We start from the raw sequence: 13,013 nt of genomic DNA on the forward strand, positions 1-13,013 counted from the left end.
CTAGGCCTACATCAAAGCAAAGACCTGTTTAGCAAAACGTCAGACCCCACCCATGGAAGTAGCCATTGTCACTATGAAATACATGCAACTATCCCTTAATAAATGACACTGACTGCATTGCAACGTGTGGGTTATATGATGCATGCCAAAACAAAAACCGAATATATTTAGTGAGAGGTCACGCTCTTGCTGTGGCATTTCTAATGCAGTCATTGTCTATTTGTGTTGCAGGTTGTGCTGGATTTGCTGATAATTATCCAAGGCCAGAGGCATCAGTCCTGTGCTCAGTTACTTCCTTAAGAGTACCACTGGAGTTACCTTTAATTAAAGTGCATGCAACTGATTTCAGGATTGCATCCTAGGATTTCCCTTTAAACCAAGAGCTATGGTTCTACAGGATTCTCTTGCCTGTAGAAGATAAGGCTATTGTGTGCTACCTCTCAAAAAGCCATAGACCGTTGCAGACATATTTAGATGAAACAGGTAGTTGGGTTTTGAGGTAGAAGGCTCTGCCTACCTGATTCCAGAGCCACTCCTTCAGGCCTGGATTCTGTCATATTATCTCAAGTAGAAAAAGTAGCAGGTATTTGAGAACCGGGGCATACTAGACATTCTTTTTTACAGTAAGAGCATCTGGCTGCCCTGCATATATTTACTCGCACAGGGAAGCCTTTACTGCTTCACTGTCTCTCTGTGCAGTTCTTTTCAGTAGCGATTGCTACTCCTTCCGTTGCCAACACAACTGTAGACCGTCTGGATCCATAAGTTACAGCATTGTGGCATTCCAAATGTATTTGCTAAAGTACCATCTGATATTCATGTGATTCTTTCCCCCTTTTTTTTCTTGCCAAGATTTGGCAATTGTACTTCAACGGGATACTTAATCCAGACACAAATACTACTTCTCCCTGAACCAACTCTGCTCATACAACGAGAGGATGGTGATGAGATTCTCCATCCTCACCAAGTTCATTGCAGCCTGGCGAAAGATCCTGAGGAATCCACACCAGCTGTGTATGCAGATCTCCCTTCCTAGGCTGGGGCAATCATCTTTGCTCTCAACACCCAAGGAAAATGGGGGGAATATATTTGAAAGAGAATGCAATTTGTTTTCTTCCTAAGAGAGGAAAAGTGTTGGGGGACGGACGGACCCCAGAACAACCAAAATACAAAACAAGCAAAAGGCAGGTCTTTAAAGCAACAATCATAGAATAGAAACCACACCTAGACAAACATAAAAGTGCTGCCTGTAGATTAGAAAAGAGCACTGGGAGGAACATCAACACTGTCTTTTTCAGTTGCCTTTTTTTATTATTTTTTTCAGTAGTCTGATTTGATATTGCAAACACCTTCACAACATACAAAAAAACCCCAAATTTGTTTTATCCAGAACATATACGGTGATGACAGGGAGTAATCTCCTCTTTTTAAAACCATGTGGGAATTTTAAAATTAAAAAAAAAAATCAACAGTAAAACTATGACAACAGCACCTTGACATTGTTTTAATTCCAACGCTACCAGAAGAATTTAAAAGCAGTAAACAGATATAATACTAATAGGAATCAAGATACTTACTGTCTAAAATGTAAACGGAATGTTTTGGTTCATTTTCTTTTTTTTGAAAGGACAGTTTATCATCAATTCACAATTGAAGCAGCATGCAATTTTATTTTTTTAATTTTTTTAAGTTTTCAATTCTTGGCAACAGCAACAAACCACAATGTTAGAGGAATGTAATGCATTTTTTTTCTCAAAGTTGTGCGCAAATGAATTTATCTCTCTCTCTCTTTCTCTCTCTCTCTCTGTCTTGTTCCTCTTTAGCTCATGGATATGTTCAATAAATAGATTGTGGAACCACTGTACTGTATAAACTTCATTTATACATGCAGTCCATAAAATTATTTTTTTTCTTTCTTACTGAATAATTTACCCTGTTATGTATATATACAAATAGATAAATTTTGTCTCAATATAATCTATACAACACAAATCCACTATCTTCCCCTTTTTATGGTCAGTGTACAAACACAGGAAGTGTCTATTCTTATAAACCGCCATCCAACTCTCTTCTTGTTATCCATAGTGAGAGCTCGCACATAAGACTGGGTAGTTCGGCACTGGGAATTCCAGTACCTCTTGTCTATGCCCCGGCAGCCCTCTTTCGTATAACCCTTGGAGTTGCATTTGGTCTCATAAAAATATTGCTTCAGTTGGCCTTTGGGTACCGGGACTTTTTCCAGGACTGTGACGGTTGCCCCCGACATGTCCACCGCAGTTTTTTTCTCGGCCGCCGTCACCCACTCGCTCGTACTGTCACACACACTCAGCTCCCCGCGGCGAGCCGGGTCGGAGTGACGCCGGACCCTCATGGACATGTTTGCAGCATCCAAGTAGTTTTTATACTCCTCAAGCAGAAAGAGCAGTGGTGGCTCCAAAGGCACTTGACTGCTTAGCATCACCCGAGATGAGTACAAGTCGGCATCCTTATTTTCCTTGCTGGGCTGGATGACCTGCTGCTCATCCAGGAGCTCCTCTATGACATGTTCAAAAGTGTCCGCCAAGGACGTCAATCCTCTGGAGGCGTCATTGGGCCCGCCGAGGTTCTCCAGGTTTCCCTGTGTCCGGAGACCGGCATAAGCCAAGCTGCCTGGTCCTCTGATGCTCACTTCTTTCATTGGGGCAGCTTTCATGCAACTGAAGTATGAAATAACCATAGTAAGGAAAAGGATGGTCATCACTCTTTTCACTTGGTGGAACTGTGGGCGACAAGAAGAGGGGAAGAAAGATAGAAAAGAAGGAATTCAGAACAAATAGATGAAAGAAGCAACAAGCATACATCCCCCGCCTCTGCCATGTTGGAAAGAATTATGTATTAACCCTATGTAACTTTTTAACTTCACACAGAGACAATTGGCATGCGTTTATATTCCGTCATCCCAGTCAAGCGACAGAAATCACACCTGGAAAAAGGTTTCCCACATTTATCTTTTATGTCACAAAGGCATTCATTGAGAGTGCTCACTATGGCAGAAGCCAATGATTGGACTATCCTGCTTGGAACTAGTTAAAGATGTTGGCCTGAAGTCTCAAGAACCCTTGCACAGTAAATGTCACACTCTAGGCATGATAATTAATTATCCTCTATTTGCATGACAAGTGTAACAGCATGCTTGGAAAGGTTACTAAGCATCTGCGGTATGCATGCAGTAATGGGGAAAGATTTCAGAAAGTTATTGTCTTTTGCAGAAAGATCTCAGCACGGAGGTTGGAACTATATGAACAGTAATTACCTTGAAAAAGACAAAGGGGGGAAAGGATTGCCTCACAGTGCCTAAGGCTCCCAAAACTACATTTCAGAAATTGAGGAGCAAATAACCATCTGCCAGCATGGGAGAGCATGGAGAGCATGCACACAAGCCCCAACACACACCAGACTTTCCTGCAATGAGCTTTGGCTTGCTTGTTTTTGTGTAGCAAAAAAATTGACCTGTGGAACTCACAGATACCAGGTGCAATTACAACAGATATTTTCATGCAGCTGAGGTGGCATTCGTAAGTGAAGGTAAAGGTGTATTAAGGGAATACTGAGTAACAAGGGAAGTATTCGGCTATCCCAATTAAAGGTAAGCCAAAATGGGGTTGTGGGGTTGTTCAGGAACATTTTTAAAATCCAGCCCAATTACATCCTTGCCTTTTGCTATTTTGTGGCACATGGAGGTGCTTGCTTGCTTGCATGCTGTTCATCTCTCTGTACTAAACTAGCAGGCAATGAAATTCAGTGAAGCAGAGGTCAAGACCCCTCCTTCGTGCTCTAACTGAGGGTCAGTGAAGCCCCTGCACTGCCCTTGGTCTGTATAACTTGGGGGAGAAGGAAAGGGAATGTGACAGCCCATTACCAAGGCAACAAGGCTGGTGCTCCCTGTCAAGCTGCCCCTCTTCATCACTTTTCCAGTCTGCTCTTGTTTTCTAGCATGTGCTCCCTTGCAGAATATACTATGGTAATTTTTAGAAGGCACTTGTTCAATTTATGCCTGGACATTTTCTTTAGTATATGGCAGTTTAGGTAAAACACTGTTCTGTGGGGAAATTTATCTGGAGCGAGTGTCTGGGAAAGATATACCCCTGGAATTCCTGACTGGACACATCTCCCCAGACCAGTTTTGAAGGGTGAAAAATCAAGGTAAAGTGTAAGTACATGGTGCCTAGCTTGCAAACAAGCAAAAGAAACAATCATGTACAAAGCTCTGCTGCTTACATAGTGTGCAAGTTTAGGAGTGTGTCTTTAATTACTGTTTTAGAAGAAGAAATGGTCAAATCTCACCATAAACCAAAGAGTTCAATTATGGAATTTCTTTTTTTAAAAAAGGGAGGGGGGAATCAATGAATTTAAATGTGCCCTCCATGTTTCTTTTCATGGGGGGGGGGACAAGGAAACCAAAATTGATCTTCATATGGGCCCTTTTCTAAATTATGCCTAGTAATACAGCTGGGGAAAGCAGATCTCCCTCCCTTCCTCTCTGTTTTTTTGCTTTATTTTCACGCTGGACCTTGCTATGGATGCTGTTGGCTGCCATATTTGAGACTGGGCAGGAATTTTTCCATCAGGCAAATTGCCCCACGACTCACGGTGTTTGCCTACCTCATAGCAACTGTCACAACTTTGGCAGTTTAGGCATTGGGTAAGCCTTAGTCTTGGCTGGAGGGGAAGCTGTAGCCTCTGCCTGCCCCTCTGAGTAATGGGTACCCCATTAAAGGGATCCAGGAGGAGTTTAGTTTGTCCAAATGCTCAGGCGGGGGCCACAGCACTCCTCAGGACAGCAGGTGGCACTCCTATTTGATGTAAGTCATAGGTCCCCCCTCCCCTCCATCTGCTGTTGGGTTGACCCAGGTTTTAGTTCCAGCAGGTGGACCTGGAAGTCCTTGGGAGAACCCAATGCTTAGGCCAGACCTGACACCTGTAAGCAATAAATTTGTGGCCTTATTTGATCCCAATACACTGTGTCATGTCTATTGTGTGGATTGGGACGGTGGGTTCTGCGGGACTTTAGCACACAAAAAACAAAATGAAAAGTTCCGACAAGCCTGACGTTTCCCCACTCTTGAGGAAACATATTTGAATGCTAGATGCAATAGGCAAAAGAATTCATAGAGTGACATCATCACTTTATGAGTAAATGCCATGTCACTACGGAAAAAAAGTTTCCCTTAATTGGGTAAAACTCCTAAACAAGTTAATGCACTGAATTATGAGGATTGTGGTATGTGGGGATTGCAAGAGCCATTCTAGATCAAGGAAGCCTGAGGGCAGAATGAGGCATAAACACTATCTGCTTCTGCTGATTCCCTCAGCTAATTGCATCTATGATATGAGATGGATATTTTAAATATGGTTTTAATTTAAAAATGGTCCCCCATCACATGCACTCAGACAGATTATTGGATGACATGTGTTGTCTTTCAAGTTCCTGAACCCCACTATCAACCCAGAATATAAATGCATGAACTACTGTACTTATTAATGACTGATGAAAATGTTTTCCTCACTTTTCTTTCTTTCTTTCCCTTTTTAAAGCAGCCTTTCATGAATTTGTAAGGTTATAAATTTAGTTTTAAGAAGTTCTATTTTTGCTTTCATTTTAAACCAGGTTATTTTTAAAAAGAAAAACTTATAGCTGAAATCTGAACAAAAGTTACAATCTAATTATTTTTTAAAGATGTGCTTTAAAAAAATCCACTTATTTTTATTTACCCTGATTATCCCACAGAGAAGTAGTCCCCACACGGCTGTAGCTGTGTTGTTAATGTGAGCCTAAGTCACAAAGGAATAAAGAAACTTATCAAGGAGAAACCCACCACAATGGAATTAAAGCTGGTTTCCTTATACAGCTTTGAACAATCTACTTTCCCACCTTTGCTTTGGTCTTGGAAGACTTTTATCCCAACCTAGAGTAGGAAATATATTTTCCTGGATAATCTTTACTTTTGTGACAGGTTGAGGAACTTTGCAAGTCTCCCTACGAAAAGACACAAAATCCCAGTTTTCTGATTTTACCAAAGTTAGGATCATGACTTTGAGAGAGGGTTTCAAGCACATACTAGAAAATTAGGTATACACAATTAAATGTCAGCCTAGCACAACAAATCCACTTAAAACAACAACACAGACTCTCTGCAGTTGGGAAAGCAATGGGCAAAATGTATTGAAACGCATAGTGCATAATCACTGCACACATCCAGTTGGATGCTCATTGTTGTATAAACGAATCAGAGTGAATGTTCAATAAAGCTCCGGAAATACTCTAACTTCAGGATGAACGATCAACACCCAAGCCATGTGGAGGAGCCTAGTGGGTTACCTTCCTTTCTGAACTTGTTCCACTCTTCTGCCTCCTTTCACAACTTTGTGGCTGACCAATTGCTTCTTTCTAGCAAGCAATAGCATTATTCACGTTTCTTAAGAATCAGCTAATACTCATTTCAGTGCTTTTGATGTTCACGCCGAAGTACCTCATACTTGGCAGTAAGGACTGGAGTAAACACTCTTTTTGTTTGCCAACACAGCGCTATGTATAAAGACTTACTTCACATCCTTATTCTGTGGGAAACAAGGAATCCTAACACTTGTCAGAGGAAAAGCACAACAAAGGCGCTTTACGCACTAAGACAGGAATTGCCCAAGTTTTAGGCCCCGATGTTCGTATGAGGAAATGTTATGCCGTTAGGAATTCTGTTGACAATAATCTAAGCTCAACACGTCCTTTGGATACTAGTCATTCTTCCTATTCATATATATCATTGTGGCATCTTTGTATAAATATTAATAGTTTACTCAGTCCTTGCAGGTCATCCCTCACTGAATTGTTTGCTGCGTTTATTCTGAAAAATCCTATATATCTGTCATCTGACTTCAAAAAGGTCTTTATAGATTTGTACAAATTGATCTGGTAATTGAGGCGACCAAAGCCAGCTTTTGGCATGTAAATTCCATAAATATGTGGCAAGCTGGCAACTGAGCAAATGTAGGGTGCTTAAAGTTCATTTTCTCTAAGAGCTATCTTCACCACCCACCTACCACCTGGATTTCCATTTTGCCCTTTGTTGACTGAATGATGCACGTACCAGGGAATTCACATTGGGAGACTGCTGAACTGGTTCTGGAGCCAGGTTCATGGTGTGGCCTGATGCCACACACTTCTAAATAATGACAGCAGGCAAACATTTATAGCAAAAGGTAACTTCAAAGGGCAGTTCAGAGGCAATGATACAGAGCAGGGATTAAAAGATCTGAGTGTCTCTCATCATAATTTTGATTTATTTCTTTCAATTATTAGCCTTGAGTATTATCATACACAATTATAAGTTACCTTGGTGCTCATATATGACGCTCTTATTTGGGTAACTTATAATACATGAAATCTTCTCTCTCTCTCTCTTAAAAAACACACCATTAAAACATATAATGTCCACCTTCCTGATAAGGCCTGGGCACAGCTAGCTAATCCAAAGGAAAAGATGTTTTGAAGCATTTCTGAATTGCTTCATGCATGGCTTTTGGGAGGCATCTGGAGGAAAAGAGCTCCACAGCTGTGGGGGCAGAAGGGGTGCATGTACACACATGCAGTTCAACACTCTCAGGCATGGGGTGGCTCTTTCCCCTCAGAAGTGGACAGTGCTGCATTTAAGGCCATGTAGACATGATGTCTCTCACTCTCATCTTGCCTACACTTTGTCTTCCATTGTCTCAGTCCACACCTTGCCTAAGACACTTCAGATACATTTTACCGTCAACTTCAACATCCCTCCATGTGTATGAGTTTACACTGGGCATTGAATGCAGTAGGTCAGGCTATTGCCTATGAAAGTTTATGCCACACACTCCCCACACCATAACTATTTATAGAAGTTCTTTTCTATATATTTTTTGTGAGAAAGAACACACAGAGAGCACATCTTTTTCTACACACAAGACACAGCAGTGAGCTCATTGTGGAAACTCGGAGACAAATCACATCAAGTGAGGCAGTCTTGTGGTGTGAGGTCATAACAGAAAAAGGGGTTCTGAAAAATCAGCTCATGTATAAAGAGACATCTCTTAGGCAGCTTAGAGAACTGGGTCACATTTTGAGTCACAAACTTTCTTTGCTCAGTAAATGAGCTTTTGTTTCTTACTTGACATGCACAATTCACATCTTTCTTTAAGGATGTGCTCCTGTTGCAAATATCCCCCCCCACCTCGCAAAACTGGACGATTTTCTTCCTCTGAAAACATTACTCTCCTTCCAGAAAGTATATTCATTGCTTCTTAAGATGGATCTGTGAGCATATTTTCCCATGAGGTGGGAATACAAATGTATACAATTGTTTGTTTCCAGATGACCACATTAATCTACTCTTTAAGAACCTTTTTCATGTTTGTTAAGGGTGTTGAAATCTGTTAGGGGACCCTCCCTGGAGCTTGCAAGTCCAAGTACATCCTCTGATGGATATACAGATATAGAATTGGGGGGGGGGAGCCTTTTATCTAGAAGTGTGGGGCCACATAAATACCCTTTACCCCTGGCCTAGAAGGCAGGCAAATGAAAACCTCCCCTTTCCCATAAGAAGCAGAGGATGTCAAACTTAATAATAATAATAATAATAATGATAATAATAATAATAAATAATAATAATAATAATAATAATAATAATAATAATAATAATAATAATAATATATTTATACCCCACCCATCTGGCTGGGTTTCCCCAGCCACTCTGGGCAGCTTCCAACAAAAGATTAAAAATACATTAAAACATCAGTCATTAAAAACTTCCCTAAACAGGGCTGCCTTCAGATGTCTTATAAACATCAGATAGTTGTTTATTTCTTTGACATTTGATGGGAGGGCTTTCCACAGGGTGGGTGCCACTACCGAGAAGGCCCTCTGCCTGGTTCCCTGTAACTTCACTTCTCGCAGTGAGGGAACTACCAGAAGGCCCTTGGTGCTGGACCTCAGTGTCTGGGTTGAACAATGGGGGTGGAGACGCTCCTTCAGGTAGACTGAGCCGAGGCCGTTTAGGGTTTTAAAGGTCAGCACCAACACTTTGAATTGTGCTCAGAAATGTACTGGGAGCCAATGTAGGTCTTTCAAGACTGGTGTTATGTGGTCTCGGCGGCCGCTCCCAATCATCAGTCTAGCTGCTGCATTCTGGATTAGTGATAGTTTCCAGGTCACCTTCAAAGGTAGCTCCACATAGAGCACATTGCAGTAGTCTAAGCAGGAGATAACTAGAGCATGCACCATTCTGGCAAGACAGTCCACGGGCAGGTAGGGTCTCAGCCTGTGTACCAGATGGAGCTGGTAGACAGCTGCCCTGGACACAGAACTGACCTGCTCCTTCATGGACAGCTGTGAGTCCAAAATGACTCCCAGGCTGCATACCTGCTCCTTCAGGGACACAGTTGCCCCATTCAGGACCAGGGAGTCCCCCCCACCCACCCGTAACATTCCGTTTCAACCTACATAGTTCCTGACGCACTCAAACACAGTCATTTGTGGCAGCCTGCTTGGGGTGTATGTGTGGAAATAAGCCAGTTTCTGCCGGCTGCCTTGCAAGACCAGCTCACCCATGAGGCAAGGTGAGGTGACCGTCTCAGGTAGCAGGATCCACAGGGGGAGCAGATCCCAATGTAGCTATTCATTGCCCCCTTGTTCCTGATGTAAAACTTCACTCAACCTTTCTTCCCCAGAGGCACAATTTTGTGGTTCACTTCAGGTGCCAAAATGTATTGGGCTGGCCCTGCTGTAGCAATGTAAGAAGACCTGGATCGAAGGGGTTGGAAAGGAACCTTTAAGGCTACAAAATATGGTCAGAAGCCCAGAATTGGCCTGGTGCAGGCCTGCAAAAGTCCATCTCTCCCCTTGCGTTGACATGTAGTTGCTACTTGCAAAAGCAGAACTTCCCAAGAACTCATCCAGACCTTTTGCCACCCAGTCAGCATTCTCAGATACAGTAAAATTGCAACTTTTGAGACAGCACTTGGCCACAGATTCTACTGACTATTCACCCTGGAACATACAGTGCTAATGAGAATGCCTCTGAGCATGGCCAGAGTGCCTCTGCCCTACCAATAACTACTCAGCAAAGCCCACAAGCCAGGAGCTTAGATAGGCAGGCCTTTCAAATCAGAAACTGTGGCCTCCAATACAGCCTTGACATACCCAGCTCTCTTGGAAAAGTTTCCACTGTATATTATACACATAAAAATATATGTGCATACACAGTTCATTATATTTCTTACCCATCATTTTCTGGCAAATGCACCAAGGTGGGTTGCAAATCCATGCACACCACATGCACATAACACGATAACAACTGAAATAATAGAGGATATATACCAAACGCCTACACTCTGAATTGGACAGATTGAGATCACTTTGCAATTGTACTAAAAACTGAGTTGCTGTGATGCATGTTTGAGGAAACAAGAAAAATACCATCCAAAGTTAACCTTTCCACATCTGAATTACCTTTACATCCGAATTACTCTGAAGTTAGTAGCAAAGGATTGCATCTTTCAGCAGAAGTCTGGCACTGAAACTTGTTTACAAATCTATAAACAGTGATATTTACAGTGCAATCCTATGCCTGTCTTCTCAGAACTAATCCCCACTGGGTTCAATATGGTTTATCCCCTAGAAAGTGTGTATAATCACTTTCCTGGGAGTAGTAGTGGATGGGGTGAGGAGGCAGCACTGCTCACCTGACCTCCTGTTGGTCACATTGCTGTTGCTATGTGAGATAGAGGGCAAGGTGGCAGTGAAGCATGGTGGAGCCAATCAGGTTCTCCTGCTGGTGCATTTCCACCATGACAACCTCCCCACCCCTCTCCCCTCCCCTCCTGGTAAGCAACAGCGATGTGATTGACCAGAGTTCAGGTGAACATGAGTGTCCACACCACACCATCAGCTACTGAGTAAAACTTATTGGACTCAATACAACTTACTTTTGAGAAGGCATCTCTAGGATCACACATGACAATTCTACAATTTATAACAGAAAAAGATCATAGGAAGGTGGCAATACTATGAACCCCTGCCTGGGTGAATAAGTCCCATTCAACCCAGTGGGGATTATTTCTGAATAAAAATGCACTGAATCAGGTTGGAAAACTGGCAGGTTAATCATAAGTAAACACCACTGAATTTAGTGGGACGCTCAACTTCCCGAGTAAATGCGTACAGGATTCCATAAAACCAGGGAATTAATTTCTTCCTATTATCATGCATGCAGTACTTCAATGTGCTTGGTGTTATTTAAAGGCGCCTACAAAAGATTCCTGCTTTATGTATCTTTTTATAGGTGTGGGAACAGATACCAAAATGCGCTGCATGTCAGGACATGATTTGCAAAGACTAAACGTACTGAGAGCAAGCAGAGTTAGCAGTCAAATGCATAGGCTGCTGGCAGTTCAGCACACACGTTATCCTTCGGGATATTTATTCATCCAGCTGTATAATTATTTTTTTAATTAATGAAAACAAGAAAACAAAGAACCACACACAAAAACACATGCTAATGAACTGAGTGCTCCTAAACTGCCGGTGGAAGAAGCAATTGTCTTGGTTGCCCACTTTGGCAGTTTACAGTTTTGCTCAGATAAGAAACCATCAAATAAGAAACATCAAACTATTTGACCATGAGTGTGCTTGTCAATAGAGTTCACAGGATAGTACATGCCTTTCCTTCCCACTTTCTGATGCACGGGATAGAAAGACAATCTATCCCATCACCTACAAAATCCCCAGAAGATTCCCACCACCTACTTCCACATTCTTGGAATATAGAGAATCATAGAAACATAGAAAGGTAGTGTTAGAAGGGATCCTAAGGGTCACCTAGTGCAACTGCCTGCCATGAAGGCATCTCAACTAAAGCATAGGGCTAAACCACTACTCTGCAAGTACTTACAAAAGATTTTGCTGACTGGCTATTCATGGGATGTTCGCCCTTTGGCCATCTGCTGGAAAGTGAAATGTTTTCTACCATTCTTGATTCTCTTACCCCACCCCTGCCTTCCCTCATCCCAATCCCTATAATTTATGGACTCATATTCTGCTTTCCAAAATGTAGGTTATGGAAGACACTCACACATATGCTCAAGAAACCACAATGGCCGGTTTTTAGATCTGTTGCTCTCAAACTTGGCCAATCACTAAAAATAACTTTAATAAACTTCCCTTCCCCCCTCCCCATTCAGCACTGGCATCATCATGAAAAACAACGCCCAATTATGAAAATCATGAGCCTTAGGCTAGCTGGCACAGAAAAGCCTCTTTAACCAGTAGAGTACAAGGGAAAAATTAGACCATGCCAGTGCTGCTTTTTGACAATTATGTGTCTTGGGCCATGGCCTTCTTTGGCTGTTTGCTAACTGCACTTGACCAAAATGTCCTTGATCTCTCTGTGTGTAGAAATGTCCAGGGTGACCCAAACTGCAACCCGATTCAAAACACACCATGGCAGATGTTCTCAGAGACATGGTTCCTCCAACCATTGCTATCTGTAACACTTCATGCAACAGCTCCGAGAAAGGTACAGTTCATTACTGTGATGGACTTTCCCCATTCCAGTATGGATCTGATGCGCCAGTTGAAGTATCTTAATCAGGGATGGGAAACCTGTGCAAACATTCCAGATATTGCTGGCCAACTTCCATTAGACCCACCTAGCATGGCCTATGGTCAGGAATGATGGGAATTGTAGCCACAGATTTTACCTCCTTGCCTTAAATGATGATGGAAGACCTCTATGCACATCCCCAGCTTGGTATATTGTTGTTAGTTAAAAAATGGATTAACTCATCTTGTTTGAAAGCGTGACAGAGTCCTAGCAGACCTTGAAGGGTTTTGTATCTTCAGGGTGATGGAAACACTAATTAGTAAATATTAACTAGCTTGTACAAACAATGGAAAATAATTGTGCATTTTAAAAAATGCATGTATCACTCACTTTATCATAATCTTATTGTAA

At 42.1% G+C, this 13,013-nt stretch overlaps 1 protein-coding gene across 6 annotated transcripts in view; it reads right to left on the reverse strand.

The window, feature by feature from the left end:
* Positions 1-1,286: 1,286 nt before the first annotated feature.
* The window catches only part of BDNF (brain derived neurotrophic factor), a 68,134-nt gene continuing 56,407 nt past the window's right edge, over positions 1,287-13,013 (reverse strand). For all 6 annotated transcript variants that reach the window (XM_053389591.1, XM_053389605.1, XM_053389612.1 and 3 more), the window contains exon 2: positions 1,287-2,758. In XM_053389591.1, coding sequence (XP_053245566.1) covers positions 1,997-2,758 — 762 coding nt within the window. In that variant the 3' untranslated portion in view covers positions 1,287-1,996. The remainder of the gene's footprint in view (positions 2,759-13,013) is intronic.

The sequence above is a fragment of the Podarcis raffonei genome, chromosome 1 (assembly GCF_027172205.1).
Source record: "Podarcis raffonei isolate rPodRaf1 chromosome 1, rPodRaf1.pri, whole genome shotgun sequence".
NCBI lineage: Eukaryota > Metazoa > Chordata > Lepidosauria > Squamata > Lacertidae > Podarcis > Podarcis raffonei.